The 18,596-nt window shown below is 45.5% G+C and overlaps 4 protein-coding genes across 6 annotated transcripts; 2 read left to right on the forward strand and 2 right to left on the reverse strand.

The window, feature by feature from the left end:
• The first annotated feature begins 1,382 nt into the window (after positions 1–1,382).
• On the forward strand, positions 1,383–9,817 carry LOC6629528 (CF transmembrane conductance regulator). Of its 3 annotated transcripts, none has more exons than XM_002053294.4 (8): positions 1,383–1,617; positions 4,214–4,420; positions 4,477–4,608; positions 4,671–4,834; positions 4,899–6,730; positions 6,962–7,847; positions 7,912–8,608; positions 8,666–9,817. In XM_002053294.4, the coding sequence occupies exons 2-8, from the start codon at positions 4,236–4,238 to the stop codon at positions 8,967–8,969; spliced, it is 4,200 nt and encodes a 1,399-aa protein (XP_002053330.1). In that variant the 5' UTR covers positions 1,383–1,617; positions 4,214–4,235; the 3' UTR covers positions 8,970–9,817. The 3 variants fall into 3 exon arrangements, with proteins under 3 accessions (XP_002053330.1, XP_032289923.1, XP_032289921.1); XM_032434032.2 differs by having other exon boundaries at positions 1,389–1,442; XM_032434030.2 differs by having other exon boundaries at positions 1,389–1,434.
• Positions 9,818–9,917: 100 nt separating this feature from the next.
• ana1 (anastral spindle 1) lies at positions 9,918–15,819 on the reverse strand. Its single transcript, XM_002053293.4, has 4 exons — positions 15,560–15,819; positions 13,706–15,498; positions 13,304–13,427; positions 9,918–13,239 (listed from the first exon to the last, which is right to left on the reverse strand). The coding sequence occupies exons 1-4, from the start codon at positions 15,686–15,688 to the stop codon at positions 9,940–9,942; spliced, it is 5,346 nt and encodes a 1,781-aa protein (XP_002053329.1). The 5' UTR covers positions 15,689–15,819; the 3' UTR covers positions 9,918–9,939.
• A 62-nt stretch (positions 15,820–15,881) lies between these two features.
• LOC6629526 (iron-sulfur cluster assembly 2 homolog, mitochondrial) lies at positions 15,882–16,586 on the forward strand. The gene is made up of 2 exons (XM_002053292.4): positions 15,882–16,039; positions 16,095–16,586. Exons 1-2 carry the CDS (start codon positions 15,996–15,998, stop codon positions 16,492–16,494), a joined length of 444 nt encoding a protein of 147 aa, XP_002053328.1. The 5' UTR covers positions 15,882–15,995; the 3' UTR covers positions 16,495–16,586.
• LOC6629525 (myosin-2 heavy chain) lies at positions 16,514–18,498 on the reverse strand. Its single transcript, XM_002053291.4, has 5 exons — positions 18,283–18,498; positions 17,850–18,203; positions 17,616–17,795; positions 16,993–17,556; positions 16,514–16,940 (listed from the first exon to the last, which is right to left on the reverse strand). The coding sequence occupies exons 1-5, from the start codon at positions 18,358–18,360 to the stop codon at positions 16,851–16,853; spliced, it is 1,266 nt and encodes a 421-aa protein (XP_002053327.1). The 5' UTR covers positions 18,361–18,498; the 3' UTR covers positions 16,514–16,850.
• Between the last annotated feature and the right edge of the window lie 98 nt (positions 18,499–18,596).

Consider the following 18,596-nt stretch of genomic DNA (forward strand, 5'->3'; position numbering starts at 1 on the left):
GGTTGCAGTGCTTGGCAAAAATGCCCGACTACCTGAGCTGTGTATCTGACAGATACTTTCCTGCTAGTTTGCTGACCACAGGCCAGTGTGCCCTAATAGTATGCGCAAATCCAATAAACGAAACTCCAACGAAAGTAGACGCTGAGTGGACTGAAAATGCGTTCGCCTCCGATACTGCTGGCCATGCAAATTTGTGCGGAGCTGCCAAAGATTCGTTAACGGTAACCGCCGAGCGCTCAATGTAAATACTTCAATTGCTTCGAGTTCGATTCCTCTTTTTTTCTTCTTTTGAATGTCAAGTTCCCCGAAGTTTTGGTGTTCTTTAAGCAATGTTTTGGTTCCGCATAAATATACAGTTACAATATTATGTAAATAAATCGAATATGTTTTTTTTTTTTTAAATAGTTTTAAATATTGTATAATGAAGTATTTAAATACAATATATTTTACATTTACTCAAAATATGGTACCCATTAATATTTTAGGTTTGATATATATAAAATAATATTTTTACCTTACGGACTTAGATAGTAAACGTATTATTATTATTTTAAAATAATGCATCTTATTTTTAATCATAATCTTTATACATAAAACTCTTTTTCCTGACTGACTGCCTGATTGGCGATCAAAGCTCAGCCCAAGCCGTAAGAGTTAGGATACCGATTGTAGTTATCTTATGTAATACAGTGCACGCTAAGACGGGTTTTTTTTTAGAAATATCATGTCTCTTTATAAGAATTCATTTGAGACGTGTCTTACACTATTTGCCGAATCCTATTTCCTGATTAGGTTCAAGCTCAATCTTTTTGAAAATTCGTTTGCAACATGTTTCACACTTTTTGCAGAATTAGAGCTGAGATGGCTTGGCTAAATACAACTCAAAGATTGTTTGGAGAAGCCTTAAGGGTCGTTCAATCGACCTCAAATTTACTCTCAGAGTCCTACACAAGAATAATCGCAACAGTGGTATTTTGCACAAAAGGCTGAATGAAGTTTTTTAGCTTACCATCGGATCGATGTTACCTTCTTTGGATGGAAAATACGCGTCAAACCCAAAATTTTTCTTTCGTTATTAATATTAACACATTTTTAAAGAGGCTTAGCTACTATGGTCGAAGACTTTTCTACGTCCATACACTCGCCTGCGATTCATACCCTTTGTATTTTGTGTACCCCGCTTTTGTAGTCATGTGTACTCTCAAAAGTCTCATAAAAACAATGCGCTCTGCCAAACGATAAGACACTAACAATGTGAGTTGATTTTTTGCCAAAACAAACGGCTAGCGCTCTCTCTCTCTCTCTTTCTCTGTCCCACTGGGGGATTCAAGAAACTGGCGGGCATTAGCTGAGTGGTTTGTTCCATTAACTTTCAGTTGCATTCGAGCTGTGCGCTCCGGCGGTGCTCAAATCGGCGGTGCTTCAAATCAGCGGGTTGGTTGGTTAGTTCGTTTGTGTTGCCGGGTCCAAACGGGTGGTGTATTTCGCGCACGTGTTACAACATCGAAAGCTTCAAGTGGTTCACAATCAAAACTAACATAATCATAGACAAATACGTATTCTGATAGATAAAAACAATTAATTGAGTATTTTGACATTAATTATACATTTAGCTGGGTATGCAAAAATAGATATACATTTAAAAAACTGTGTGTTAAGTATACAAATGTATTATTTTATTTTTGAGTACATATGTACATGCATATGCCTCTGTGTGAAGTAATTTGCTTGAGACTTTACGTCATGAAGTCTGCCGTATAATTTTCTGTCGTTGGCTACAGCGGATTGGTTCATATTTTCACATAGGTTTAGCATTTTACTGCTATGGACTGTGTTATTTTTAAGCACGTCGCTGCATATGGGAAATGGCCAATAACCCTTCGCACCTCGGCGCCGTTTAAGGGGTGTGCCAATGACTCGGAGCACACCGAACAAAGCATTTTGGGTACCCTTTCTTCTATGTGCTAGCCCCTTGCCAACAAACAACTTGCCGGTTTGCAGTCATATGTTTAAGTAATGTCGATATCACTTGCCTGATTATAAATACATACAAATACATCTAAACAGACATATGTATGTACTTATATAAAACAACGCATGCAAGCCTAGAATGCAGTAATATGACAGTGTGTATAATATACGTTCATATGTATGTACGTTAATTTTATGTATTCATATTTCTATACTTTCAAAAGTCGACACTAAGCACATTTGTAATCTAAGGCGTATTTTTTGTTTTTCTGTTGCAATAAATTATAATTCAAGTGATTAATTTACGCGAAGTGTAAAACAGAACATTTTGGAACAACTGTTGATATCAAGGGAAAGAGACAGAGGGAGTGGGAGAGTGAGAGAGGAGTAGATAAACGTAGAGAGTGACAGACAGAGAGAGAGAGAGAGACAGTGAGAGGGGTAGAGTGAGAGGGGAGAAGAATATATAGAAAGAGAGAAAGCCAGAGAGAGAGAGAGAGAGAGAGAGAGAGAGAGGGAGTGTGTGGTGAAATACTCTTATCCGACATATTTCAGCAGCCGGTTTGGGAATAAAAAATTATTTAAGCGCATGAAGCAACAAATCATTATTGTTGTAGTTTTGTGTAAACTTGGCTTCCGATAATATCTTAAAAAATCGTATCTGGGGCTTACATTGCTAACCTATTATTTTAATAGCATTAATAGTTCAGTCCCTTGTTTAATAATATGCGATATATTTAGGTTCTTTGACAATCAGTGTAATTTAATAATTCAAATGTCTGTAAATATCAGCAGAGCATCTTATAATTGGCTCAAGTGAAAACAGCTGTATGAATTTTTACATACTTACATACTATATACATTCTTGAAATATGTATGTACATTTGTTTACTCACAAGTTTGGCGTGACACTTTTATTAATTGATTTGTAGAGAAGCAATTATAAATATTGAAGTCATGCACATCCGCGAGTTCCAACAAACTCTTGGAACACTACCCTTGAATTCTATAGAACTCGTTCAAACAAGGGGATTGCACTCACTTATAACTGGCAGGCAATTAAAGACCATTCGATCTAATAAACGGGCTAAGAATTTAACATTACGAAATTCCGTTATTACAACAAACAGAGAGCTATAAAACTTAAATAAGTTAATAGACTCTTGATCAGGGGTAGCTATTGCAGAAGCCTATGGTTAACGGTCATCTTTAAGCATACAAAACATAGGAGATGTTGGCGGCTTATCACGCACGTTTTGATCCCATACGCCTATTTGTATGCCCTGGATCTATGTACATATGTGTATGGGCAACGCTAATTAATAAAAATTATGGTTATTGTCATGAGAGCTGCAAAATTGTCAACGTCTTCAAATACAATATGATTTACGCTCAAATGACGCATCTTATCAATTGCAGACATCGAGCAAGCAAATAAACAATTAAGTGAACGACCGATACGAATGCTTCTCTATTTATCAAGTGCGCAGAGCATTTGCAGCCAGAAGAATAAGTCTTAGTGTAATATTATTATATAATTAGCCAGTTGGCTGTTATCATGCCAACAGCCATTTGTGTGTCTAGACGTGTTTCTAAAAAAATAATAAAACAGCCTAACAACTGCAAAGCATATTCGCAACATGATCTATTACATTCGTGAATTCCGAGCGCCAATTGTTTTTATCGCCCATCTTTTTGTGAAGCTTACTTTGCAAAGTGTGGATTAATAAATACATTTTTTTTCTTGTGTTAATTGTAAGCTTCATATGTTTAATTAACTAACGAAACTTCGTACAAAATGAAAAACTCCATTCAAATGAGTTGAGGATAGAAATATGCCTGTGATTCAATGGAGATAGCAAATTTTTAAATTTGTAAAAATATAAGATCAACAAATTATTTATTGGTAAATTTCAAGATTCTTATTAGATACATCTCAAGTCCAGTTGCTTCAATGTCCCTTATTAATCACTAATTTTGCGACTATCAGAAAAGAGTAATGAACATATGAGTACACAAAGAGCGAAAGAAAATTGGGCACAAGGTCGTCAGCTGTGGCTGTCATAATGTGAAGCGATAAGGAATCAGTGCGTAGTCACGAAGTTGCTGTAGTTGATACCTAGGATTAGTGGATGTATGTGACCAACCCGGCGAATGCTGCTCCCATACTATGCGGGCATGCCCATGCGCGCTTATCAGCTGGGAAATTTATTTGACGGTTGTGCATTGTTTCCGATGGCAGGTTTCAGGGCTTCCATGACAGAATGGATAGTAGCGCGAAGCCGGAACGGAAAAATCCCCGTCAAGGGGCGAACTTTCTGTCGCAATTACTATTTGTCTGGGCTGTGCCTTTGCTGTATCGCGGATCACGACAGGGCCTGAATACAGATGATTTGACAGAATGTCTGAAGGAAGATCACTCGGAGCAGCTAGGCGATCGGCTGGAGGAGTAAGCGAAAACAGACATCTCATTTAATCATTATTTATATGTACAATTATTGTCAGCGAGTGGTACAAGGAACTGGAGCACGCCCATCGCAAGTCCAAAAAGCCACGTCTGCGCAACGCCTTGTTTCGCTGTTTTCTAGGACCCACCATAGTCAACGGCATAATATGCCTTGTCTACATAGTGATCAAGTAAGCGAAGGTTTGAGTTTCAGCATTTACAAAATGGTTTGATTAAATGCATCTGGTTACAGGACCCTAATACCCGCCATACTGGCGCAGTTACTGTTGCAGTTTCAGCATCAATCGTCCACCTTGCCGGATATGGTTGAAGCCGAAGCCCAAAACTTTACCAGCGTGCTCAACCGCACAGCACGAGCCATGACAGGCTTGGGTGTAACTTCGGGGGAAGGTAATGGTAAGTAGAAACAAGGGATTCCTCTTTTATGTTTTGCTTACTTTATTGCTTTTCCCGACATTAGTCAATTCGCCAAATGCACTGGATAGCGATGATTCTCTCAAGGAGCATGTAAAGAATTTGTTTCCTGCTGCAGCGACCAATGCCACCGAACGGAACGCCTTGGAGGAGGGTATTCATTATATTTGGAATGATGTTTATAGCCTTGGAATCGTCTTGGTTGTTTCAACGACGCTCGGTTGCTTCTTGGTACATCATGTGGATCTGCGTCAACGCCTGATGGGAGCGCGAATGCGCATAGCCTGCTGCTCTCTTATTTATCGAAAGACCCTGCGGCTGTCCATGAAAACAGCGGGCCAGACACCAGCCGGCTATCTGATCAATCTGCTCTCGAATGATGTCAACCGCCTGGACTACGGTTTTATTTTTATCCACTGGATCTGGATTATGCCCCTCCAAGCGGTGCTAACTTGCTATCTGATATGGCTGCGTATTGGCATTCCGGCCCTGGTGGGCGTCATCGGATTACTGCTAAAAACTGTGCCACTACAGTCCGCGTTAAGTAAGCTTACCTCAGTGCTTCGACTGCGCATAGCTGAGCGCACGGATGCGCGCGTGGGCATCATGAACGAGCTGGTGCAGGGAATACAGGTAATCAAGATGTACGCATGGGAGAAGCCCTTTCAGGCAGTGGTCGCCGAGGCAAGACGCTGCGAGATACAACAAATTCGCTACGCTTCGTACCTCCGCGGATTCTATCTCAGCACCATGGTGTTCACGGAGCGTTCCACTTTGTACATCACTTTGGTTGCAGCCGCTCTCATGGGGCAGCAAATTACGGCGGATTTCGTCTTTTCGGCTGCAAGCTATTATAACATCCTGCAATTGGTGGCTGCCATATGGTATCCGTTGGCAGTAACTTTCGGAGCCGAGGCGCTGGTCTCTTTGCGTCGCATTCAGGCCTTTCTTCAGCTAGAGGGTCGCGATGAGAAGGTGCATGGACTCACGCATAAAGGGCAGCAAGAAAGCGGAGATACGCGAGCCATTGTCCTAAAGGACATCAGTGCCAGTTGGGACAAGGAGAAGCCGCAGCGTACACTACAGAACTTTAATCTGAAGATAGAGAAGGGACAGCTTTGTGCGGTCATTGGTCAGGTTGGAGCTGGCAAGAGTTCACTGCTCCAGCTGCTGCTTGGGGAGCTGCCCATAATCGATGGTGGCGTAATTATGCAGGGTGAACTATCCTATGCTTCGCAAGAGCCTTGGCTCTTCACTGGCACCGTTCGGAATAACATACTCTTTGGCGAACAGTACGAGCGAAAGCGTTACCAGGATGTAACCAGGTGCTGTGCCCTGACTACGGATTTCCAGCAGCTCAGCAGCGGTGACAAGACGATCGTGGGAGAGCGTGGAGCTTCCCTGTCTGGTGGTCAACGTGCGCGAATTAGCTTGGCTAGGGCCGTCTATAAGCCAGCGTCCATTTATCTTCTCGATGATCCGTTAAGCGCAGTAGACTCCCATGTTGGACGACATCTTTTCGACGAAGTCATTGGACCCCGAGGCAGACTGGCTCAGCAAAAGGCAACACGTGTGCTGGTTACCCATCAAATACACTTTCTCTCAGAAGCAGATTGGATTGTCATTGTGGACCAAGGTCGCATCTTGAGGCAGGGCACATATACGGACCTAATCAACAGTGAGTTGGACTTTGCTAAGCTATTGGAGCGTCCGAAGGAGGCGGATAAATCAAACGGCAGCTTGCAGGCATCATCAATTACAACTCTGAGTGGACATGAGGATATAGAGGAAGATGATGATATACCTTATATTGATGGCGTTCGTGATGGGTATCATCCGCTGCGGAAACAAAGCAATTCCACACATGGCAGCAAGTCGGTGAGTGATAAGATATTATACGATTTGAACTCTTATCTGGGAATTGAGGTAGCTTGCACAATATGCTAAAAGGCGGATCTGATCTGAAGCCAATTTGCTTTTATCAATCATCATCTATATATATAGTGGTCGTTCATAAGATATACATTTTATGCAAAGCCTTAAGTATAATAATATACTTTTTAATTATTTTCAAATATTTAATATTATATTTTAAATTCTTATTTACAGCTTAGCAACAGTGACCAAACGGGCATCGATCAAGATGATGATGAATTAGCCGAGGCGCAAGCCTCCGGAAGCATATCGCCGCGTGTGTGGTACGAGTACTTCCATGCGGGCAGCACCTTTTTGAGCTTTAGTTTCATGGTATGCATCATGCTGCTCTCCCAGGTGGTGTGTAGCAGCTCTGACTATTTTGCCAACATCTGGACGCAGCAGGAGCATCAGAGATCTCAGGGGGAGCCCACCAATTTCACCACCTACGAATGCATGTACATTTATGGCGCTCTCATCATTGGTGTTGTCGTTATGACCACATTTCGGGGATTCTTGTTCTTTAAGACATGCATGCACGCCTCCAAGGTGCTGCACGATCGAATGTTCAGTTGTATATTGCATGCGACCATGCGATTCTTCGATACCAATCCCTCCGGTCGTATACTCAATCGGTTCTCCAAAGATATGGGCGCTATTGATGAGCTTTTGCCGCGCGCCATGATGGACTTTATACAGATTGCCCTGGTCATGTTTGGCATACTGATTGTGATTTCTGTGGTGAATCCCGTGTTAATGGCTGCAATGCTGGTTGTGGGTATCATCGATATGCTCATATTGAAGCTCTATCTGCGTCCCTCGCAGGATCTGAAGCGCCTGGAAGGCATTTGCCGCAGCCCGGTATTTTCGCACTTAAGCTGCTCTTTGACGGGGCTTTCGATCATACGTTCACGTCAGCTACAGGATGTGGTCGCCAAAGAGTTTGATTTGCTTCAAGATGTGCATAGCAGCGTCTGGCAATTGACAATGGCGGCCAACACAGCATTGGGACTGTGGTTGGACTGCGTCAGTTGCGCCTTTCTCACGGCTGTAACTTTCAGTTTCATTATCACCAGTGAAAGTAAGTACATAGTACATAATCTTTTCGAATTGGAAACATGCTAAATCCTTTACAACGCGCTTAGCCACGTATAGCGGCAATGTTGGTCTGGCCATCTCGCAGGCCATGATTCTTACAGGCATGGTGCAGTATGGTGTCCGTCAGGTGGCTGAGTCACTGCAACAGATGACCAGTGTGGAGCGTGTACTCCAGTACACGGAACTGGAACAGGAGACGGCGTCCAGGGGCAAGGAGCCTTCCCAACATTGGCCCACGTTGGGTCAGGTGGAGCTGCGGGACATGAGTTGCCGCTATGATCCCAATGGCTCAGCAGTTCTCAAGCATCTTAGCTTGACCATTGAACCAGGCTGGAAGGTGGGGATTGTGGGTCGCACTGGTGCGGGCAAATCCTCGCTGATTGGCGCACTATTTCGTCTGGCATACATTGAGGGTGGCATCTATATAGATGACATCGAAACGGGTAGTATTTCCCTGGAGACTTTGCGTACCCGCATTTCAATCATACCACAAGATCCAGTGCTCTTCTCGGCTACAATTCGATATAACTTGGATCCCTTTGAACGCTACAGCGACGCAGAACTGTGGCGCGCTCTGGAAGATGTCGAATTGCGAGCGGCGATTCCTGGTCTAGATTTTATGGTCACTGAGCGTGGCAGCAATTTCAGTGTGGGTCAGCGACAGCTTCTCTGCTTGGCACGTGCGATTCTACGCAACAACAAGGTTCTAGTTCTGGATGAGGCTACCGCTAACGTGGATCCACAGTTAGTATATAGAAAGGCAAATGTCAATTGGTTACTCACTTAACTCTTCTCTTATAGAACGGACGCACTGATCCAGCGCACGATACGTGTCAAGTTCCAACAGTGTACAGTGTTGACTGTCGCACACAGACTGCATACTGTCATGGATTCGGATCGTATAATTGTTATGGATGCTGGAAATGCAGTTGAATTTGATGTCCCACATTTACTGCTGAAGAAATCGCAGGGAGTACTAAGACAAATGGTCGAGGCCACTGGAGGAGAGGCGGAAGCGCTCAAGAGTGTGGCCAGCAACGCTTTTAAGCGCATGCAGCAGGAGCGTGAGGAGCAGCGAGCACGTGAGGAACAGCAGGAGAACTAGGTGCTGGAACTGTTCGATATGCATTTAACGCAGGACTTGGCGTTTAATTTAAACTATTTAAAAACCAACAAGATTACAGCCCTTTATGTAGGCCCAGTTGATGCATTCATTTGAATTTTATGAAAAGCTAAGAAAATTTCAAATTTTCTCTACTTTTTCGAAATGAACGTGCTAGGGATTTCCATTATTGAATAGCTTCATAATATTTGTATGAAAAATTAGGACAACTCTTGAAACGTACCAAAATGATTTACTTGTATATACTTAGTTAACAATGTCCCAGATTTATAAGCTTTGTTGGATTTGTACTTTTTTGTTTTCGTTCTATGTCAGTCACTTATTTCCCGTATCGGTTACTACTTAAAAAAATCTAGATGTACTGCCTTATATGTAAGTTGAAAAAATGCAAATGTACTTGGGAGCAATTTTACACTAAGTTTGAAGATCATAATAATGGATCAAAGATTTAAGTGTAAAGTTCTTAGATTTAAGTATATCAGAAATACCCAACGATTTTGAAAGAAATCAATATAAATAATTAATTTGTATATACTCATACATGTGTTGGGTTGTTTGCAACAGACAGGATTACAAAATGTAATTGTTTGAGATAAATCTCCTATCTGATATAATGTACTCTAAGAATTTGCCCTTTACCCACATTACACGTTAGTTAGCATTTCAAATATATTTAGTGTATAAGAAATCTACACATCAAGGCCGGATATAATCCAATAAACAGAAAAACAATCACACTGTGAACTCCTGTACTTGAAACATTAGCTGGAAAGCTGTATGCGAAATTAATTAAATTTTATTAAAATATACATAAATAATTGTCTTAATAATTGCATTGTCACGATTTTACAATAGCGTGAATTTCTTAACGTTGGGTCTATAAATAATAATTTGGGGTACAATACAAACATGTATATGGTAATTTAGCTAGAATATTTGGAAAAGCCTTGCATTATTTTCGCGATGAGCGATTTGTTGTTGGCTTTGCAGTCCGTGAGCTGCGACCAACTGATGTTTGCTGCTCATAAGGCACCGGCGGTGTTCCATCGGCGTAGTGTACTGCTGAGATGCGACTCTCGACGGAGAACAGCTGCGTGTCTTCGCTTTGTGCCGAGCCGGACTTTTCCTGCTCGGAGAGAAACGAGACAACAGGCGTCGAAGTTTTCTGTCTGTCGTTGGTGCCATTAGTGGCGTGGCCCTGTGCTGGAGTGCGTGGCGAACTGGGTGACAGCGAATCGATGACGGATTGCAAAAAGTTGCTCTTGAGAGAGTCGTCTGTGCTCTCGGAGCTGCTCTCTCCACCGTGGACCCGATGCCTGAGCAGCTCTTTAGTGAGGAACTCACGCAAATTAAGCGAACGCCCCATTTGACTGACCTCCTGTGGTGCATCTACAGACCGTCCAGATGAGGTTTGACGCAGACCTCCGCCCGCAGACCGCTGGGTATGCTGGGGATCCGGTGACATACTGCCAACGCTGCTGTTCGGTGGCTCAGCATGGCGCTGTCTATGGCGCATGCTGACGGGTCGCTGCACGTTCATGCGTTCCATATCCAGCTGCACTTCGATGGTCAACGGCGACCTGGACAATGGCTCTATACCGCTCTCATTGGGCGCATATGTGCTGGTTTCCGGTGGAATGCTTTCGCGACGCGTGCTGCTTGCCACTTCCAATTCGGGTAGCTCGCCCGCTTCTGGCCCACGTCTGAATGAGGCCTTCAGTATGCGCCTCTGTCGCAGCTCTGCCTCCACATTAAAGGAGTCACTGCTCTCCAGGCTGGCGCTGTCAATCAGCTCGCGCTGTTCGGGCGGCTCGCGTGCCAGTCGGTGCTGTATATAGTCGCGTCTGTTAGGAAATTCACGAACACTGACATTTTGCAGCCGTAGTCGCTGCAACAGGTCACTTGCTGCCATCGATTGCGGATCCGTCTCGACATGTACATGTGTCTCCGTTGTGGTAATCTCATGCAAATAGGCACTGATGCTGGGAAATTCGCGATAGTCTAGACCATGGCCGCGTTGCTTGATGGCTTGGATGAGTTCATGGAACTCGCGCTGCAAGCGCATGCTTTGATCCGTGTCTAGATGTGCCAGATCTAGCTGCAACTCCTGTGCGTACTGATCGAAGCTGGGAAAGGGCATAAGTGCCGGCGTTGCAGCCACAATATGCGACTGCGCCGGTGTGTCCACTTCCGTAATAGTTGACAGCTCGTGAGCCAGTTCCTCTGCCGCCAGCTGTGGACTGTAGCGACGTATTGTGGCAGGCGGAACTTTACCACGGCGCGGCGCGTTGCTCTGTGTGGATGAGGCCAACGATATGGGCTCCACCTCGGGCGGCTCCTGGCCCATAGCTGTAATTGGGCGTGAAATAGAGATGCCGCTATCAAGACTGGCGCCCGTTGGTTTGTGCTTTTGCAGCGGGAGCGCTTCTGAGTGGGATGGCGTGGTATCCTGGCTATCACTGCGGTCCGATATTGTGCGAGAGCGGACCTGCTCTTGCGGCTTTTCCTGTGTGTGTAACGGCGGCAAGTCGAAGTACTCTGTGGAATGGCGTTCTCCCTCGCTAGCCGAGGTCAGCGTGACTTCTACCAGTCGCTGCTTCTCCTCTCGCACCTTGGTTATCAGTTCGGTTAGCTCCGCAATGCGCTGTGTGCAGTTTTCCGTGAGCTGGGCATAGCGTTCCATTTGACGTGTTGCAGTCTGCTCGCTGGTAACCTGAGATTGGCTTATCAGGCTTGTTCTGGGCGGCTCCATGGATCGTTGCCTTTGCTTTTCCGTATGGCGTGTAGTGGTCGTTGCTTCAGTAATGGTTATCTGATTGGGCTTCACCTGTTGTGGCGCCTTATTAGCCGGCGAACGTGTTGTACTCTTTGCGCTCACTTCTTCCAGAGACACTGGACCTGGTCGTCTTCCAGTAGTTGCCCGACTACTGGTCGTAGGTCGCTCCGTTTCTCCAATTTGTGCCTGGTCCTTCTGGTGATGCTGCTGGTTTGCCCTACGTCTGTTCCAGAGCTGATTGAAACTTCGCTCACTTTGATCCTTATCCAGCTTTTCCTGTTCTTGCTGCTGTCGCTGTTCCTTCTGCTGATTGCGCAGCGTGTCTTCGAGCTCATTGACGAAACTACGATTGTCCCGGATAAAGGCTTGCACACGCTCAACGCGCTGATTGTCAATAAGTGTTTCATTCACCGTGGAGCCAGATGAAATATTTCGTGGATTATTGATGATCGATTCCGAAGGCGTTGGCACTTCCGAACTGCTAGCTCCCAGTTGATCAATGGAGTTGCGCGACATTCCAAGTAATCGCTGCACATAGTGAGCGACCATCGGATGCAGGGGTTCGGGCTGAGGACGAGCTGTATCTACTTGCTTAATGTTCTTATAGTTAACAGGCGGTAATTCGCGATACGATGTAGAATTGGAATCTATGGAATTCTGCCGTTGATTTTGCACAGCTTCCTGCGATGGTGCAGCTGTAGAAGCCCCCTCAGTGGGCGCAGACGAAGATGTAGTTGGCGTCGGCGTTGGCTTGTTGGTTTGGTCACTTGCTACTATTGGGGTTGGTTTGTCCTGAGCCTTACTCTTGGGCACAAGATGCTTAACGGTTCCGTCGCTCTTTACCTTGATTATAATCTCTACGGGACCATCGTCCCCTTTTTTTCTGCGTTCCTGCTGACTACTGACTTTTTGCTGCTGCTTGTACAATTGACGCAGCCGTTGCTCCAACAACTCCTCCTTCTGCTGCAATTCCATCTCACGCTGGCTTATATCCCGTGCTGTGCCTCTGTGTATGTTGGCGCGTTCCTTGCGTATGGAATCGATAACCTGTTGTGCATGGTCACCGTTCATTTCGCCCGCTTGCAGCTCGGCCAGTAGCTGTGCCCGTATTTTCTCGATGCGTTGTAACAAGCTCTTCAATTTAATGGATTTAGCTGTATCGGCATGCATGCTCTTGAGCTCTGTGCGCAGCTGCTTGCTCTGATCATCTACATAGTCTAGCAGTATGGAGCAGCAGCTGCCGGTACTGACAACATCGTCTGCCTTGTTTGCCGGCGGGTCGCCCACATTGATAGCCTCCGCCGCGCTGGATTTGGTGTGGGCTCCCGCCTTGCGGGGTGAAGTGTGCCGGGTGACTGTTACCTCGGGACAAGTAACAATGGCTGGACGCAACAGCATCTCCTCCATTGCCGCGTTCATTTTCTGCTCACGTCGCAACGCCAAATCGGCGAAACGATGGCTGGGAACAAAGTTTGCCTGTTCGAAAAGGATTTAAAAATGAAACACTGTACAAGTTAACCGAAAGATATTTTTAGCTCACGTCACTGGGCAATAGCTGGGGCTGCTGCTGCGTCAATGCTTCCAGCTTCTCCGTCAACTCGGCACAATCGCGACGCACCTGTTCGCGTTGCAGCGCCTTTTGTCCTCGTTGATCGGTGACTTGGCTACGAAATAATTGGAAAATATATATATATTATGTTTTTGTGATAGTCGTGGTAACAGAGTCGTGACTGTCATAAAATAGCACAAGAATCACGGCTATTCGGCTAGTCGAAAATTAAATAAATTGATGACGCATGTCTTAGGATTTTACAGATAGGTGGGGAGAATTATGTAACTCGTAACTACTAATGTCCTCGTGAAAAACTATCCCCACCCTCACTTGTTCCCTCCTCACCAAGAGGGATGATATCAGTTTCTTAAATAGACTTATCAGCCTTACCGTAAATTATTTAACTCCTGCTCGCGTAACTGCCTCAACTGAGTCTCGATGCGTGCGTTATCCATGGCATTCAGGCGCGTGCTATCCTGCGGATTGACCTGTACGGCCTGCGCGGGCGCCTTATAGTTGCGACGATATTTGTTATTGTGGTCATAGAACTGAACGTGTCCAGTTGCATTCGTCTCACCGCTCTGTGCCTGACGCATCACAAATGTCGTGGTAGAGACTGTGGAATGGCTGGCAGTGGTGCTTACTGGAGTTGCAGATGTACTGGTGGTCGAAGTGGTTACGGGCTGTTGCTGTTGAGGAGCGGGCTGTGGAGCGTATTGGCATACGGTTTGCATGGGATATGGTTGCATAGGATAAGGTAGAATGGCATAAGGTGGCATCATCTGCGGTGCATACATAGCATGCGGGTGTAAGAAAGGAGGCAGTGAATTCATCTGCGTCTGTTGCATAGGCATCTGCTGCATGGGGGGCAACTGATGCATAGGCGGCTGTTGCATTGGGTGATGCATGCGGGGCTGTTGTACAGCCGGCTCTGGCATAGGCTTTGCCGTTCTTGGCTGCACGGTGCTGGCTGCAGTAGATGCTTCCACTGTAGCTTTCGGTTGCGCTGATTCCGTGTTACCTCTGAGACCAGCATCTATGACCTTAGCAGGAGCGGAGTCTTTGTTGTTGTTGGGCCTCAATGAGGAACGCTTTTGCAGCTGCGTAGACTGGCGGCGATTGTCGGATGGGAGTATTGTTGGTGCACGACTTGAGGGAATTGGTTGCTCTGTTACTGTTCTAGTAGGTGACACATTGGAAGAAAGCGCTGGTGCTGCGGCTGTTATAGTTGTTTTGCTGGGTGAACGAGGCAAGGACCTCGTGGGACTGCGGGGCATGTGAATTTGTTGCTCATGCGCCTGTCTTTGCGTGCTTTCCAAAGACATTTTTGTGTCTAGTGTAGTGCGTCGTACCAAGTCTGTGATTTGGGTGAAACGTGGCCGAGAAGGAATAGCACATGACGCTGCAGCGGCTGAGCGCTTTTGAAGCTCAGAGGCACTTGTGGGAGTGGGACGCACCACGCGACTAAATTTACGATTCGTTTGCATATACAAATCATTTATCTCGATGCCATCGCGTGCGCAAATCTCGAGCGAATCTTCGCTTTCAATGTCCACATCTAAAATAACTGGCGGCGTCTTTTCCAGTCTTCTGCCACTCGCCTCGTTTACAGTTGGCTGCGCTTCGTGCTCATCAGTGCTACTGTCAGAGATCGTTTCGAGCTCCACCTCATCGTTGTTGTCGCTTTGGCCATTACTTTGACAACATGTATGGCGTTTCCGCTTAAAAGAACTTTGCCTGTTCGAAACTTTACAGGCTTGTTTATTGCACAGCCTGTTCTCTTTGCCCACATGCCCGTTTTCTTCTGTTTGTACTGGCGTCTGTGTGCCTGCTGTGGCGCGTCCCTCCACATTGAGTTCTTTACCTCCCGTGGAACGCAGCACATTTGCGGGCGTGTGTTTTACAGCACGCTTTGCAGCGAGGCGACGACACTTTTTCATTTTTTCCGCACGCAGCTGCTTTTGTTGTTCGGTGCTTTCGGTTTCAGCCTGGGCGGCACGATGGGCGGCGCCCACTTGAAACATTGAGGTACGGTAGTCCTGGTATTTTTTGGCCATAACATGCTCACGCCACGTATCTAGCTCCTTCTGTTTTATCTGCTCTAGGTTTTGAACCTGACGCGCTTGCTCTGCAGCCACCTCTTGTCGTATGTGGCGAGCCAAGCTGTTCGATTTCTCACGCACCTAAACAAGTTTGAGTTCGAAATTTTACAATGTAAGCGTTAAAAACGTAACTGCGTCTTACCTGTTGTAAACGAGTTATGCGACGCTCGCTTTCGAGATCTTTTTTAACACGCTCGGGATCGGCAAGAAATCGGTTGCGTTGCTTGCTATTTGCATCAACTTTACCATTTACTGTCATCTTTAGCGCCATTGTCAGTTAAAACTTGTACTAAACACTGAAAACATTTACTAACACTTAACAAAAAACACTTTTTGACTACAAAATCAAAAGCCAACGTTCAAAATTCCTCGGCAAGCCAGCAAAAGAAGCGCAAGCGCACACACAGTTATGTATTCGAGCGTTTATCGATGTATTATTGCTGTGCTGAACTTATCGATTATGGCAAGCATCAAAAACATCGCATACGTCAAAAGAACAGCTGTTCCCACTTTTGTTTTGATTACGAGAGACTATACTTCCAAATTAATTTACTATTTGGGCTTATCGCATTACCGTAATGGCTTTCATGTTGCGTCAGCTTGCAAGACCTGCGCTGCAAAGGTAATTATAAGCAAGAATGAACTTAGGAGCAGTCCACAATAATTATATTTCACAGAAATTTGTTCTATTCGGCAACAAAATTGCGTCCAGCCGTCAAAGATGCCGCCGCAGCCACCACAACAAATACGCAACAGCAGCTGCAGTTGAGTGAAAGTTGTTTGAAACGTTTGCGTGAGATATGCAATGATGGTTCATTTTTGCGCGTTACTGTTGAGGGCGGCGGTTGTTCTGGATTTCAATACAAATTTGATTTGGACAACAAGCTGAATGAGGATGACCTACAGTTTGGAGAGGAGCAGGCAAAAGTCGTGATTGATACAGTCTCGCTGGACTACTGCACTGGTGCTACCGTAGACTACCAAAGCGAGCTTATAAGAGCTGGGTTTCGCATGGTTGCCAATCCGTTAGCCGAGCAGGGCTGCTCCTGTGGCTCGTCGTTCTCAGTTAAATTGTAAATAAGAATTATGTTATACGTTGCTTGTTAAACTTTAGCGAAATATTCAAACATACAGATATAAATTTATATGTTCAGGTATGTACATACACACTGCACCGAGCATTAATCTATAAAAAGGGCATGCTGCCCCTTAAACAGCTGGTTGGTCAATGGGTTTCCGATTTATCGGTCATGTGCAGGTCTTAAGCGCCAGTTATCATTCCTCTTAATAGTCTTACAGCCCGGAGAACACGATAATCCAATAACCAATAAGCCGGCAACAGGGCAGTAGTAACATAGCCAGTTGCTAAGTTGGACAGTGGCCGGGTCATTTTTAAATAATATACAATATAAAGCAGTGCGACAGGCAGACATTCATTTGCAAGCAGCCAGTTGTTCACTTAAGCTTATCACTTGCTCCGTTAGGACACTGATTTGCTCCTCATAGTTGATGCGAGTCGTGGTCTGTAAGGATTTAGATTCAGTGCCAATCACAGGCAGTATGTGGCTCGCTTACCAGTTCCTCCTCGAGCATCTGAAGTGCACCGCCTAGGCTGGACAGCTGTTCATCCTTGGCTTTCAGTTCTTGCGTTGCATTTTCCAGACAGATTTGCAAATGCAATGCCTCCTGTTCAAATGAGCGCAGACGCGACTCGGCCACAGCCTTCAGTCGCAATAAATCTTCGTACCTTTTGCTAAACACGCTGTATATAAGTTGCTCCTTGGTAGGTGGCTCTGGCGGTTCCTGCAGCGAATCGCGCACACGCTGTCCGCTCTTATTTTCCAGGCAGCATGGTTTCACGGTGATGCCCGCTGCAGCTGTACTACAGCTACAAATACTGCTGGCATCGACTGTTTTGCTGAGATCCACGTTTGTGTTCGAGTTTATGCTCTGATGAAGTTTCGTCACCTCGTACTGGGCCCGCCAGTGCGCCGCCTCCTTTTCCAGTAGCGCAATGCGTTCTTCGGCAGTGAGCGTTAAGGCCAAGTTGGTGTTAAGCTGGTGCTGTTGCTGCTGTTGCGGATTGTGCAGCGGGGTGCTATCACTGCCAGTGGCGCTCAAAGCATCTTCACTGCCAAGCTGTAACCACAAGAATAAAGCTCTAACTATTTCAAGGATTTTTTTTCTTTAGACCTCACCATGCTAGCAGCATCTACCAACTTTGTTTCGAGCTCACAATTTCTTTGCTGCAGCGTTTCTACCTCTTTGCGGAGCCGTTTCTCCAATTCGTTCTGGTCAGCGATTCGTTTCTCCAGCTTCTGTTCCAGTTCTGAAATGCGCTCTGTATGCAGCAACAAGTCGCGTTGTCTATCATCAATCTGCGGGCGGCAATTGTTATAAAATTATTGTATGTAAGGGCGTGTGCGTGGTACCAATGATGTTAGCTGTGCGTTTTCCATTATTTTTCTCTGCAGCTCCTCGAATATAAGCGCTTCTTGCGCTGCGTTTAAGTTGGCGGCTTCACTCAGTGGCTCCGGTTTATTGCCGCCCAAAAGCGCGCGCCTAATGGGCTCCTTTTTCTTATGCGCCTGGTCGTGCACGGCTAGTTCCTGCTGCAGCTGCGAGACCCGCGATTCCAGCTGTTTATTGCGAAAACCAAGCGAGTCCACCTCCTGCTCTGTTCGTCTCAGCGATGTTGCGTTCTGTTGCAGTTGCTCGCGCAGGTTCGCCTCCTTCGCTTGCTCATCTAGCACAGCCTTCTTCAACACTTGCGCTTGGGCGCGCAGCTATGTGCGTGGGCGGATGTGGATTAAATTAGATTAATGCGCTTGCGAATGGGGCGTAAACTGTTGCTGTTTGCGTTACCTTTGAGTATTCACTCGCCAGTTTGTGATACTTGGCCTCCGGCACTGTGCCGTCCATGCTAGTCATTTTCTCTGCCATGCAGGCAGGTGCAACGTTTGTCTGTGCACTCTGCAGAAATATTAGGTTAATTGTTTAAACAAATAGGAATATTTTTGCGCATAGAAAGTGCCAAAACTGCAAGATTAGGTGTGGTAAAGCGTCCGATTCATCGCGATGCAGCGATAGGATATATATCGATTCACAAAGAGGCGCAAATATATTTTTAATTTAAAAAAAGTTCGTTATATTTAAAACCAAAAGTGTTGTAAGTGGAT

This window comes from Drosophila virilis, chromosome 2, assembly GCF_030788295.1.
Source record: "Drosophila virilis strain 15010-1051.87 chromosome 2, Dvir_AGI_RSII-ME, whole genome shotgun sequence".
NCBI lineage: Eukaryota > Metazoa > Arthropoda > Insecta > Diptera > Drosophilidae > Drosophila > Drosophila virilis.

Bases quoted from the DNA above. Each gene is read 5' to 3' on its own strand.
- LOC6629528 (XM_002053294.4), top strand. From the start codon at position 4,236: ATGGATAGTAGCGCGAAGCCGGAACGGAAAAATCCCCGTCAAGGGGCG. The intron at 4,835-4,898 runs GTAAGTAGAAAC...TCCCGACATTAG, and splicing joins AACTTCGGGGGAAGGTAATG to TCAATTCGCCAAATGCACTG. The intron at 8,609-8,665 runs GTTAGTATATAG...CTTCTCTTATAG, and splicing joins ACCGCTAACGTGGATCCACA to AACGGACGCACTGATCCAGC.
- ana1 (XM_002053293.4), bottom strand. From the start codon at position 15,688: ATGGCGCTAAAGATGACAGTAAATGGTAAAGTTGATGCAAATAGCAAG. The intron at 15,499-15,559 runs GTAAGACGCAGT...AAACTTGTTTAG, and splicing joins GCATAACTCGTTTACAACAG to GTGCGTGAGAAATCGAACAG. The intron at 13,240-13,303 runs GTGAGCTAAAAA...CTTTTCGAACAG, and splicing joins CCCAGCTATTGCCCAGTGAC to GCAAACTTTGTTCCCAGCCA.
- LOC6629526 (XM_002053292.4), top strand. From the start codon at position 15,996: ATGGCTTTCATGTTGCGTCAGCTTGCAAGACCTGCGCTGCAAAG. The intron at 16,040-16,094 runs GTAATTATAAGC...TATATTTCACAG, and splicing joins GCAAGACCTGCGCTGCAAAG to AAATTTGTTCTATTCGGCAA.
- LOC6629525 (XM_002053291.4), bottom strand. From the start codon at position 18,360: ATGGCAGAGAAAATGACTAGCATGGACGGCACAGTGCCGGAGGCCAAG. The intron at 18,204-18,282 runs GTAACGCAAACA...CCACGCACATAG, and splicing joins TGGCGAGTGAATACTCAAAG to CTGCGCGCCCAAGCGCAAGT. The intron at 17,557-17,615 runs GTGAGGTCTAAA...TTGTGGTTACAG, and splicing joins TGGTAGATGCTGCTAGCATG to CTTGGCAGTGAAGATGCTTT.